The 11,930-nt window shown below is 35.9% G+C and overlaps 1 protein-coding gene across 1 annotated transcript in view; it reads left to right on the forward strand.

Annotated features, from left to right (window-relative positions):
• Positions 1–10,575, forward strand: part of LOC105225014 (probable ATP-dependent DNA helicase HFM1) — a 39,883-nt gene extending 29,308 nt beyond the window's left edge. Inside the window, exons 6-13 of the mRNA XM_049454509.1 lie at positions 1,813–2,041; positions 2,126–2,274; positions 2,437–2,609; positions 4,611–4,708; positions 4,910–5,151; positions 5,505–5,716; positions 5,812–5,912; positions 8,175–10,575. Of these exons, the coding sequence (XP_049310466.1) occupies positions 1,813–2,041; positions 2,126–2,274; positions 2,437–2,609; positions 4,611–4,708; positions 4,910–5,151; positions 5,505–5,716; positions 5,812–5,912; positions 8,175–10,429 (3,459 nt within the window). The 3' untranslated portion in view covers positions 10,430–10,575. The remainder of the gene's footprint in view (positions 1–1,812; positions 2,042–2,125; positions 2,275–2,436; positions 2,610–4,610; positions 4,709–4,909; positions 5,152–5,504; positions 5,717–5,811; positions 5,913–8,174) is intronic.
• The last annotated feature ends 1,355 nt before the right edge of the window (positions 10,576–11,930 follow it).

The raw sequence follows: 11,930 nt of genomic DNA on the forward strand, positions 1-11,930 counted from the left end.
CACATACACGGTTTGCTATATGTATTTGATGATGTAAGTAAACATTTAAATATTTGCGAAGTATCAGTCTTACTTCAATTTTCTTTATTCGTGTAGACACCATTTACTATAACAAGTTTACAACAGCGCTCGTGTCGTTATTCCTTTTCACTCTTTGGCCCCAACCGGAGAGTCCAAGTGTAGCCAGATCCTCTTGGTATTTGCAACGGAGTGGTGGTCTTCCTCTTCCTCTGCTTCCCCGGCGAATACTGCGTCGCATATCTCAGAGCTGGACTGTTTTCACTCATTCGGACGACATGACATAGCCCTAATATAATTCCTACAGCTCATCGTCCCATCGAATGCGATATCTGCAATTACAAAGAACGAAAAATCTTTCTCAGAACCTTTCAATCGAAAATTTATAACGCCAACTCATCAGATGTTGTCGTCGTCCATGACTCTGCACCGTATAGCAGGAGGACGATGATGAGTGACTTGTAGAGTTTCGTCTTTGCTCATCGAGAGAGGACTTTACTTCTCAATTGCCTACTTAGTCCAAAGTAGCACCCGTTGGCAAGAGTTATTCTGCGTTGGATTTCTAGGCCGACGTTGTTGTTGGTGTCAATTCTGGTTTCAAGATAGACGAAATAATCTACGGCTTCGAAGTTGTGACTGTCAACAGTGAAATGGGAGGAGATATTTCGTCTTATCCTACTTCACAAGACCCATTTACTTCGCTTCTTTGTCCAACCTGGAGAAAGCAGAACACAGTTTTACACTCTTGCAGAAGATTGTACCTTCTCTAGCAATACCTTCAAAAGCAGCTTTAAAATTGACGAAGTAGTCGGTGTCGATCATCTTTTCACGAGTCTTTTCCAAGATTTGGCGCTTGGCCAAGTCAGTTGTTGATTTTTCAGTTCTGAAGTCATGCTGATAAAGTCCGGTCATTTTGTTGACGGTGGGCTGTGATCTTTCATACACTACACTCGATAGAACCTTATATGCGATGTTTAGGAGACTTATCCGACGGTAGTTGGCGCTGATTGTTGGGTCTCCCTTTTTGTGGATTGTGCAGGGCACACTTAAATTCTAATCATCGGGCATGCATTCGTAGAAACATATTCAACAAAGAAGCTGATGCATACTCCTTATCAAATTCCACGATTACAGTATGCTCTGGGCATCATCTAGATCACCTCTTTTTGTTCTACAAGAGTATGGTCCTGTCTTGAAACCTTGAGTTCGTTGCGTAGCATTTTCGAGCAGAGGTTATTAGCATTTACGCCAGTTTTCGATGACCCGGTGCAGCATTTCTGCAAAAAATTCAGCTACCATATAATGTGCTGAATGTTTTCTTCGAGATCCTCGATCATTGCGTTAATTTCTCAAAATTAAAGCGTTGCCAAACTTTGCACGTAATATATCCAAGTTTAGACGTGACATACGAGGATTTTACTCACCCCAATATCGACACTTTTGTTTGTTGACAAAGCCCTTAAGGCAGAAATGAGCCTCAGAAGCCCGTGTTTTGCGAGAAGAAGTCTTACAGTAGTCACCGGAGAACGTGAATTTGCGTAATAATCTTAGACAATTTCCAAGCGTGGCACGAAAGTGAAACGTGACATGATGAAATGTCAAACTAAACACACTGATAAAATTTGACACATATCTATAAACAACCATGGTCGCCACGTGTTGTTAAAAGTTGGAACACTTTACATAATATACCTAAGTATATACATACATATGTATGTACATATATAACTAAAACGAGAGCTTCCGGTAAATTTAATAAGATTAATATTTGATAATATTATAATTATATTCCAGCACAAATATGAAACTTTGATGAATGGCACAATGCCAATCGAGTCACATTTACACAAACACCTGGCTGAACATCTCAATTCGGAAATCGCTTTGGGTACTATAAATAATCTGGAAGTAGCGATGCAATGGATGCGTTCTACTTACTTCTACGTGCGATCAATGCAAAATCCCTCATATTATGGATTAGAAGAAAACAAAGATAAGGATATTATTGAGCACAAACTGGAAAGTAAGTTTCAATTAAACATAAGATCACATTAAAACATAGTCGTGTCTTGAAATTCCTTGAATTGAAAATATTTTACTCTTCCAGAGCTGTGTTTAGTGCAAATAAAAGAGCTTCAAAATGCTGGTCTCATCTCTAGAAACCCACAAAATGAATTAGATGTGCAGACCACCAATTATGGCAAATTAATGGCTAAATATTACTTATGCTTCGAGACCATGAAGCTTTTTCGGCAGGTTAGTACAACACGCTGGAATAAAAATCATACTTTGACATACGCATATTATAATTTTATTCACTTAACGTTATGATTGGTACAGGAGACATAAATGCTAATTAATAATAGACGTGAATATCATATTTATTTTACTAAATAAATTTTATTTTATTCTCTACAGATTCGAGGTGATGAATCTTTTTTAAAAATGTTTGATCTAATTGTGCGCTGCAGAGAATTCAGTGATTTTACACTAAGAGTTAATGAGAAGCGTTTGCTGAACGCGCTAAATGATACGCCATTAAGATTTCCCCGCCCTGGGCGTATCAAAACACGTGAGGATAAAATATCATGGTAATTTATTAATGATTCGTAAAAAGTGGGCAATCCCGAAGGTTGTTATGAAAATGCACATATTTTAATATATACGAGGGTGGGTTAAAAAGATGCCAAAAGTTTTAAAAAATGTTGTAAATATTTCTTCCATACTTCATCACTTTTAATTTGTATCTCTAAAAATCTGTTGATCAAAAGGTTGCGTCTGCCCTGTTTCTGCTTAAATTTGACAAAAAAATGGTGACATTCAACGCTTCCAAATAAGTCATTTGAAAGGAATGCCTAGAAGAAGATAATATACATATTTTTCGAAGCGATTCAAACAAATAAAATAAAATAAATTAATTTTTTAAAATTCTCGACGCAAACTCTGCGTTGGAGTTTTTCTAAAGACTTCTTTAAGGAGCATACCCAGTGTGACAGCCTAAACCAAGGAGATTTTTGAGAATTAAATAAAAATTACTGTACAAAATATTGACAAAATTTCGATGTTTTAAGCTGATAGGACTTTATGTGATATTTATATAGAAATGTTTTAAGTGGTATTGCTTTTAAGCAACCATTAATATTTTGGAGTGCGTTCACAATTTTTCAAAATTGTTTGGCATCGGGGCAAACTTTCCACAAACTTCTGGCACTTACTTTTTGAAATTGCATTCCAAGCCTTATCAGTCTCAGTCCAAAGTTCTTCAGAATTTTTGAATTTTTTCTTAACAATCTGCATCTTAACATTGCTTCATAAATTTTCAATGGGGTTTGCATCGGCACTTTGCACTGTCCAGCTCAGGACGTCAATACTTTCTGCAGTGAGCCAATTCTTCACCCTTTTAGCTGCGTGCTTTCAATTATTGTTGCGCATAAAAGTCCAACTCACAGGCAGCGATTCGAACGTGAATGGTTCCATTGTGTTTCTGAAAATATCGGGGTATGAAAATCGGTCCAATCTACCATTGCGCTTTTGTGGTGTATCAGGATTGACAAATGGTTTGCCATCGGTTCCAATACAATTCACCTTTGTTTCATCGCTCAAAAGTACTATTTTCTAATGTATTTTCATTTACTCATTCGTAAAAAAAGGGGCATCATTGAGAAGCTTTCGTAGAAGTTTACTGAATACATTCAACTCAAATTCCTTATTTATTTCAGCCACAAAGAAGGGAAGATTTATAAAGATCAACCTTGCTTTTTCTGATGTTGGCTTTATCAGCATGTTACGTTGTTTTACGTACAGGTGCTTTCCAGATTTTTTTATTTTTCAGCAAATTAGAATCTCTTTTAACAAAATGTATAGCGTTATACACCATTTTGCTCGAACAATTCATAATTTTGTCAATCTGAGTTGGATTGAATTAGTTATTTTCTTCCGATGAGTCCAATTTTCGATGACTCGTTCGAGCATTTCGATAGGTAACTGGCGAATGACTCGCTTGCTGTTTTGCTCCAAGATCTTGATGATCAATCTATCGACCCAAAATATTTTTTTTCTGCTTTCCGAATTGTTTTCTCAATAAATCCATTGATTGATGCTTTGTGTGGGAGATGGCGCCGTCTTGTTGAAACCAAAAGTCGCCGAGATCACGATCTCAGGCATTAAATAGTCAGTTAACATGGCGCGATAATGGTCGCCTTTGACGTTTACGTTCTCGCCGGCATCATTTTTGAAGAAATATGGGCCCACACCAAACCGTTTTTGCTTCTAGAAGAAATGGCAGCTCTTGAATCTCTTCAAGTTGCTCTTCGTCCCAAATGCATCAACATTGTTAATAATAAAGTTAAACTCTTTTTCAACTTTAATTTTAAAAATTTTAAAATTATTTTTAATAATTTATTGTAATGTTTAAAATTAGTATTATTATACTATCTCGCACCCTCGTATCAATCGCAATTTTTCACACGGAAGCTAAACGCTTCAAAGTTGCAAAGTGTGGCAAACCATATTACTTTGTATTACTTTGTTTAATATCTTAATGATGTTGTATTAAATATAATTTAATGTGTGATAATTTTTCTAATTTGCAGCTTGTTGCAAGCGATGCTTGGAAATATACCGATCGCCTCCCCGACTTTGGCACAGGAATCGTTGAAAATGTTACGCATCGGTGATCGCATTGCTAAATGTATGGCTGCTATTTTTTATTTTACCACTTATCAGCATAACGAATGCATTTATAACTTCACTTTAACTATGAAATTCTTAGCGCTTTTAAATGTACACATTTAAGTTTGCAAGCATTTTCATTTGCGCATTCTTCTTCTATCAATTTTCTCAACTACTCCTTCATATGTATATAAGTATGTACAAAGATGTATGTTTCTAGGTCTAGTGGAGTATATGCGCTTGTCGGAGCATCAAGCGCATGCATTGCATTTGGGCCGCTACAAGGCGCTATTGCATACCGTGACAATCGCGAAATGCTTCCACGCCAAGTTGTGGGAAAACTCGGAGTATGCAGCGAAACAATTGCAGAAAATCGGTGCCGTTTACTCAGCTCAGCTGGTGTGTGCTGGGAAAACTACATTGAAATCATTGGGAGCGACAGACGCGCGCACCATTGAAGCGGTAGGTGCAACAAGGGAAAATTAACTATTGCTCTGTTTGCTTGGGCGCTCATAGATACTTACCGTATTTGTTTTTATACTGGTGTATATATCTACAGTACATAGTATGTATTAATAATATAGCAGGTAGGTAGGTCACCCGAACGGTAGCTATCTGTCGTCCACCTCAATTGTTTACAAACCTATAATTATTTTACTCAAACGACTGCAATTTATGTTAGCAATGAATTATATTTGCGCCTTTTTGTCATCTTAACGGTTTTTCTAATCTATTTTGCAGATATGTCAGTATTGTTTGTTGAATTAAATTTGTTTTGTTGGCTTTTCAACTTATCTTACTGATTTCATTGCTAGATACTGAACAAATCATATCCCTTTGGCGATGAGATATTGCAAAATTTGCAACAAACATTCCCTGAATATTCCCTACAATTGACGCGAGATTCACAAAGTCTGGTGCGCGTCTGTGTGCGACAAGTTAATGAGGCTTACATTTGCCGTGGCATAAATGCCTTGCTTATTGTTGGTGATTCCGAGAATCAGCTGCTGCTCTTCATTGAAGATCTGTAAGTAATAGTGATCAATATACCCCCTTTATATGTATATGTATAGTACTCGTATGTATGTATTTATTTATTGATTTTTGCTCTTTGAATTGCAGCGATTCATTGCTCTTGGAGTACGGTTGTTTTATGAAAACCATTAAATTACCAAATCCTGATGTTGAGCAGCTGTATGCACATGTAATTCATGCCACATTAGGTAATTTTCGATTCATATTCATATATTTTTTGTTAACACTTAACGCTTCACAATAAATGTTTAAGGTCCTACCAAAAATAAAGCTTATATAAATTGAGTTTATGCCCACAACGCAGATGTAGGGTCATAGAAATTTTAAACCTCTTTCAAGAAAAATTATTTGAATCGTTTTTTTAAGACATGTTGTATATTCAATACTACCAACTTATCGGTGCCAAAAGTATTATTCGAATATTCCACTTACTCGCATTCCATTGTGGAACCTGCGTACAAGTATCGGGCGAGATATTTTCTCAGTAACAATCGTACTAATTTGTTGATACATGAAACATGGGGTAACGCACTGTCTTGTTGGAAATAACAGGCGTCGATTTCATCAAATTCTGGGGAAAAGAATTGGTCAACAACAACTTCATTTCGATAGAAGTAAGCTCGGATGATACTGCCACATCACAATTTGCACCAAACGGTAAATTTTTGGGGATGCAATTACGTTTCCTGAATCACACGAGTATTTAAATCAACCCAAGAGAAGAGCTTTTAATTAGCGTAGTAATCTTGGATAATTTCCAAGCGTTGCACCAAAGTAAACACACTCTCAAAGTTTTAGACAAATCCGTAAACCAATATGGCCGTCCCGAACTGTCAAAATCACGTCATCCCTTTGTTCCGAGAGGATGCTTAGTGGAAAGAAGGCGAAGAAAAAACAATTCCTAAGGGTTTTGTCGTGAATGCATATATGTTATTATTGTAGTAACATAAAATAGTTTTCAAATATTTATTTTCGTAAATTACTGCCGAGTTAATATTAATTTTCCTCATAAAAATCCGGTTTTGAGCCAATTACATAGAATGGACTTTCGACAAATAGTTTGTTGGAGTCGATCGACAAGTAAGTGTCAAACTATTCAAAAATTGTGAATTTTCCACTTTTTGGTGAAGATACATTGCTACATTATATTTATCCTTCAGCAGTCTCAGAGCCTGTTTAAACCTTTTTGAATTTATTCTTTTCAAAAATAGTTTCGTTTGAATAAGCAAGAGAACTTCATCTGGTATCCCAAAGGACCAAACTGGTATATGCGTGGCTTATTGGCCTACAAGATTAACCTAACCTAACCTTCATTTGGCGAAGTCCCATTACATGTAATCGGTAAATATCAAATTGTCAGTGACTCGTTCCAGCATTATGACTGGAATAAAACACGTGATGTTTTGTTCCAAGGTTTGAATCGAAACGGGATCGACCGCATAGACTTTAGACTTTACACATATCCCCACAGAAAGTCTAACCGCGTGATATCACACGATTTTGGTAGCCAAACGACCGGACCAAACGTCAAATTATCTGCTCACCGAAGTGTTGTCCTTTAATTGATACCATCGGGGAAGTGGCGCCGTCTAGTTGAAGCCAAATGTCGTTGAGATCACGAGCTTCAATTTCAGGCATCAAGTAGTCGGTTATCATGGCGCGATAACGGCGTCATTGGTGGTCACGTTCTCACCGTCATCATTTTTGACCACTGGATAATGTGACAGCTCTTGAATCTCTTTAAATTGCTCTTCGTCCCAAATGCGGCGATTTCGCTTCTTTACAAACCTATTAGCCAGAAATGGACCTCATCGCTGAACGAAATTTGATTCGAAAACGTCCAAGCGATGTCGCTTGGGAAGGTCGAGTGGCTTCAGTTCTTGCACAAGCTGTATTTTGGACGCTTTCAATTTAAAATCTCGATGTAGATTGCGGTAAGTCGTCCCATACGTCAGTCCGAGTTGCTGCGAACTGCGCCGAATCGACCCACCACTGTCTTCGTTTACAATCTCAACTACGGTTACTTTATTTTTTTCACTACATACTGGACGTGGTCTATTTCGATCGAATATTATCGAATAATGAATGCTAGGTTTCTGGATGGGTATGGGATTATGTTGACATAAGTTGAGTGAAGCGCGCAAAACACATTCTTTAGGTGTAAGTCTTTTCATAATAAAATGCCAAACAAAATTTATAAAAAATAACACGACTCACGAATTTTCTGTCAAAAAAGGCTATTGACAAGAGTACCTCCATTTGGATAATCCGATATATAATATTAAACCTTGAAGTTTTTAAAAATTTCCATTAATCACCAAATCAGAAGCTCAATATTAATAAAGTATCCGCTAGGAATCTTTAAATAAAATTATACAATTAGTGTAAATTTATTTACCAAAGACACAATTCTCGAATAAGATTCTAAATAACTACTCCTCATCTTTCAGTTGGCGCTGATGTACACGAGACACTGATTTTGAACGAACGTGTCATGGAAACCACAATTGTATCAAATTCAAAAAAGCCTAAAAAACGAAAGCAACAAACAGTGGTAACTGCGAAATGCAACAAAAAAGTAAAACCAAACTTATCCAACACAATTAATACAATTTGCGATACAACGACCGACAGCACAGTGGCAAACAAAAGTAAACATCTCCTCAATTTAAAAAGCTTTACTTTTTCGAAATCAAAACTTAGTAACGACACCATTAAATTGAAGGCCGTTAAAATGAAACAATGCTTTCCACAGAGTAAAATGAATTGCGAAAAGTATCTCAATATAACGGATACTACCGTAAATGAAGAATCATTTAATACTACAGCTAAACAATCGAATAACAATTCAACGCTCGTGCAAAGTAAATTAACGCAATATTTCACACAAAGGAAGCATATAAAGGATAAATCGTTAACTATGCTAACAGTGCGAAGTGCTGATGAATGTGACACTTCAACGGCAGTTAACCACATGCAAGATAAGTCCGAAGTAATACTAGATAGAACAGCAGATACGACTTTGTTAACATACCAGAAACTTCTAGAGCAACGTGATCTCGATTTTGACAAATTAAAGGAAAGCCAAAATAAACAAGAATATGAACAAAATTTAATAGCTAACAATAATGCACCAGATCAGAAAATGTCGGACACAGTAGAAATTACAAAGCCTGGTGTTGAAGAGTGTGCTAAACTACCAGTTAACGAAGCAGAACCAAAAAATGAACCGACACCTATAATGCAGCCTTCCCTTCGTGCAACAACCCCAGAATTACACGAACTTTCTGCGTTCTTGGATACTCAGAAATCAAGGCAATCTAACGAAGAAACACAAAAGTCGAAAAACGCTGAGTATCTTGAAATTTTGACAAACGGTCCAATAGCAGATTGCAGTATTATAAATGGTACACAAAATTATATGCTGCTAAGCACACAAAACTCGAGATCTAGTAGTGAAAAAGTGCAAAATAATGACCCCGTTAAAAGTACGGAAAATCCAACACTACGAAAAGCACCAAGTTTATTTCTCGGCATTTCGAGAAGTAATGACGAATCTTCCAGCTTTTTCGGCAAGCAAAAAAATAAAACAAACAATGCATTCGACTCCTCAGTGTTAAATACAAGAATATTTAACTGCGGCATCTCCAATATGATGCAAAAAGAATTCGTCAAAAGTAAGGCTATGCCAACTAATAACGAAAAGCCTTTAGATCTAACAAGGAAATCCAATTATTCAAATAGCCCTTATAAAAAGAATACCAAACATTTAAAAGCTACCAAGTCAACACTAATTTCTCAACATATGCCGAACACAGACACTGTTAAAAGCGCAAAGATCCCACGCGCTCATCTGCAGTATCCAGACGAAGACATCGGCGTCCTAGATCTGTCACGCAGGTCTGAAACTAATATGAATATGTCGTGGTGCAACAGCAAAGCAGTAGACGAAGTGTCTGCTGGTAGCATAGCGCTGACCAGCAAAAGTTCCGAAGTTCCACTAAGGAACAGTCAAAAAAGTATTGAGAATTACATACTTTGTTATAAAGTAGCTACCGCCTATGCGCGTCTCAGTGAAAAAGAACGTACAATCGAGAATTTTAAAACCCTTTACAAACGTGTGTGGCGCACCAATTCCGCTATAGATTATATAACCTATAAATTGAGCCACAGTAGCATCAGTAATGATGAGGAGCCGAAGACAGTGTCAGTGCAGAAATCTGTTACCAGACACAATCCCATAATGGAAAATTCTTTAAAAAAAAGTGAAGTACCCTTAAACATGTCTAAAAAGATGATTGTGGAAAAACAAGTGAAACATGTGCTTAATAGTGACAATGTCAAACCAACCGCACCGGTATTACGGTCCAAATTTACAAAAATAAAAAATAACGAAGAAAAAATGTGCCCGAAACTTTCGAACAGGTCTAAAAGGCAAGATACGTCGTCTAAGTTTCCAAATCGTTATCGTTTGCAGTTGAATGAAGTGAATAGTGAAGCGAAGAACGCTCAACATATTAACAATGAGGTGATGCATTTAGTGCTCAACATGAAGTGTAACGCTATTGTCGCTGAAGAAACATATCAACCTCTGCCGGATTACAAAGCAATCGAACAAGATGTAGAACTCAATGAAACGCAGAGTTTGCCGAGTATGTCATTCGAGGAATATTGCAGCTATGTACTTCAAACACCGACTAAGTAGTAAGTTATGCAATACTTTTTTAATTTCAATGCTGTTATATATTCATATTATGTACTTGTGTACCCTTTACGAAAAATAATGATAACACAATTTGAATTGTAACTTTGCATTTTTATATATTTATTTTCGTTTCATTTAAAATACCAAAAAAAAAATATATATATAAGTGCAGAAGCCAATAAAAATGTAAATGTTAAGCAAGTTCTAAGCAAAATAATAAATAGAATATTTCAAGCGAATAGTGGCAAAAATTGTTAAGCTTTTAAGATAAGAATAACTTAAATTGATTTTCATGAAAAATGCTGATGTCCAATCAGATCCTTGATCATCCTCTTGCTTCCACTAATGTCAAGAAATCAAATAATTTTTTCTTTCATATTCAATTCACATTTGTTGTCAAGAGTTCTTGTATTTTCTAACGCTTTTAATCCTTATAAATTAATATCTTCTGAGTGTCCCTTTTTTTCTTAACATGTGTTTTTTTTTGAACATTTTATATCCATTTGAATAAATTTGATTGTTCGAGTATTATTCTCGATTACCTTAGTCCAATTTGAGCACGTTGCTTTATTAAAAATGCTTCAAGCTGTGAATAATAAACAAATCAATACATTTTCTGGAATTGCAAGGTAAAACTTTCCTTGTTTTTTCATGGTTTTCATATCGTGGCAACTTCTTCTATATTTTTCTTTATGATCTGGTAAATACAATTTATAACCCATATAAATACAAAAATAATAATAAAACAAGTAAGGAAGGGCTAAGTTCGGGTGTCACCGAACATTTTATACTCTCGCACGATAAAGTGATAATCGAGATTTCATTATCCGTCATTTACATATTTTTTATTTTGCTGTAAAATTAATTAGAATTAAATTCTGAGAGATTTACCGATATTTTCGGTGAAAAATTAGGTTAGGTTAGGTTGGGCACTGAGTTCTTCGTGTTCGATATCAGGGACCTTGAAAAGTTATAGTCCGATCATAACAATTTTTCCAAGGGATACCTCAGCTCACATACCGTATTTGAGTAAAGTTTTATTCCGCTATGATCATTGGTTTCTAATGTATATATTATACAGAGAAGGCATCAGATGGAATTCAAAATAGCGTTATATTGGAAGAAGGCGTGGTTAAGAACCGATTTCGCCCATATTTCGTACATATCATCGGGGTGTTAAGAAAATATTATATACCGAATTTCATTTAAATCGGTCGAGTAGTTCCTGAGTTACGCCACGCCCATTTTTAATTTAAAAAAAATCTGACTCTTTTAGTTTTAGGACTATAGACAAAAAGCGCCAAGTCAACTTTGTACTCGTAGAACTGTATTAAAACTCAAGTTGGGCATTCAAGAAGCTTGGGAAGATTTTGGTCATACGAAAAAGAAAAACTTAGTGAACTTGATGGCAAATCGTGTTTTTGAAGTTATTAATCAATGAAAAAAAAATGAAATAAAAATGAACATATAAAAAATTAAGTTGAATCGTTTAAACATATAT

Source organism: Bactrocera dorsalis, chromosome 4 (genome assembly GCF_023373825.1).
Source record: "Bactrocera dorsalis isolate Fly_Bdor chromosome 4, ASM2337382v1, whole genome shotgun sequence".
In the NCBI taxonomy this organism is placed as follows: domain Eukaryota; kingdom Metazoa; phylum Arthropoda; class Insecta; order Diptera; family Tephritidae; genus Bactrocera; species Bactrocera dorsalis.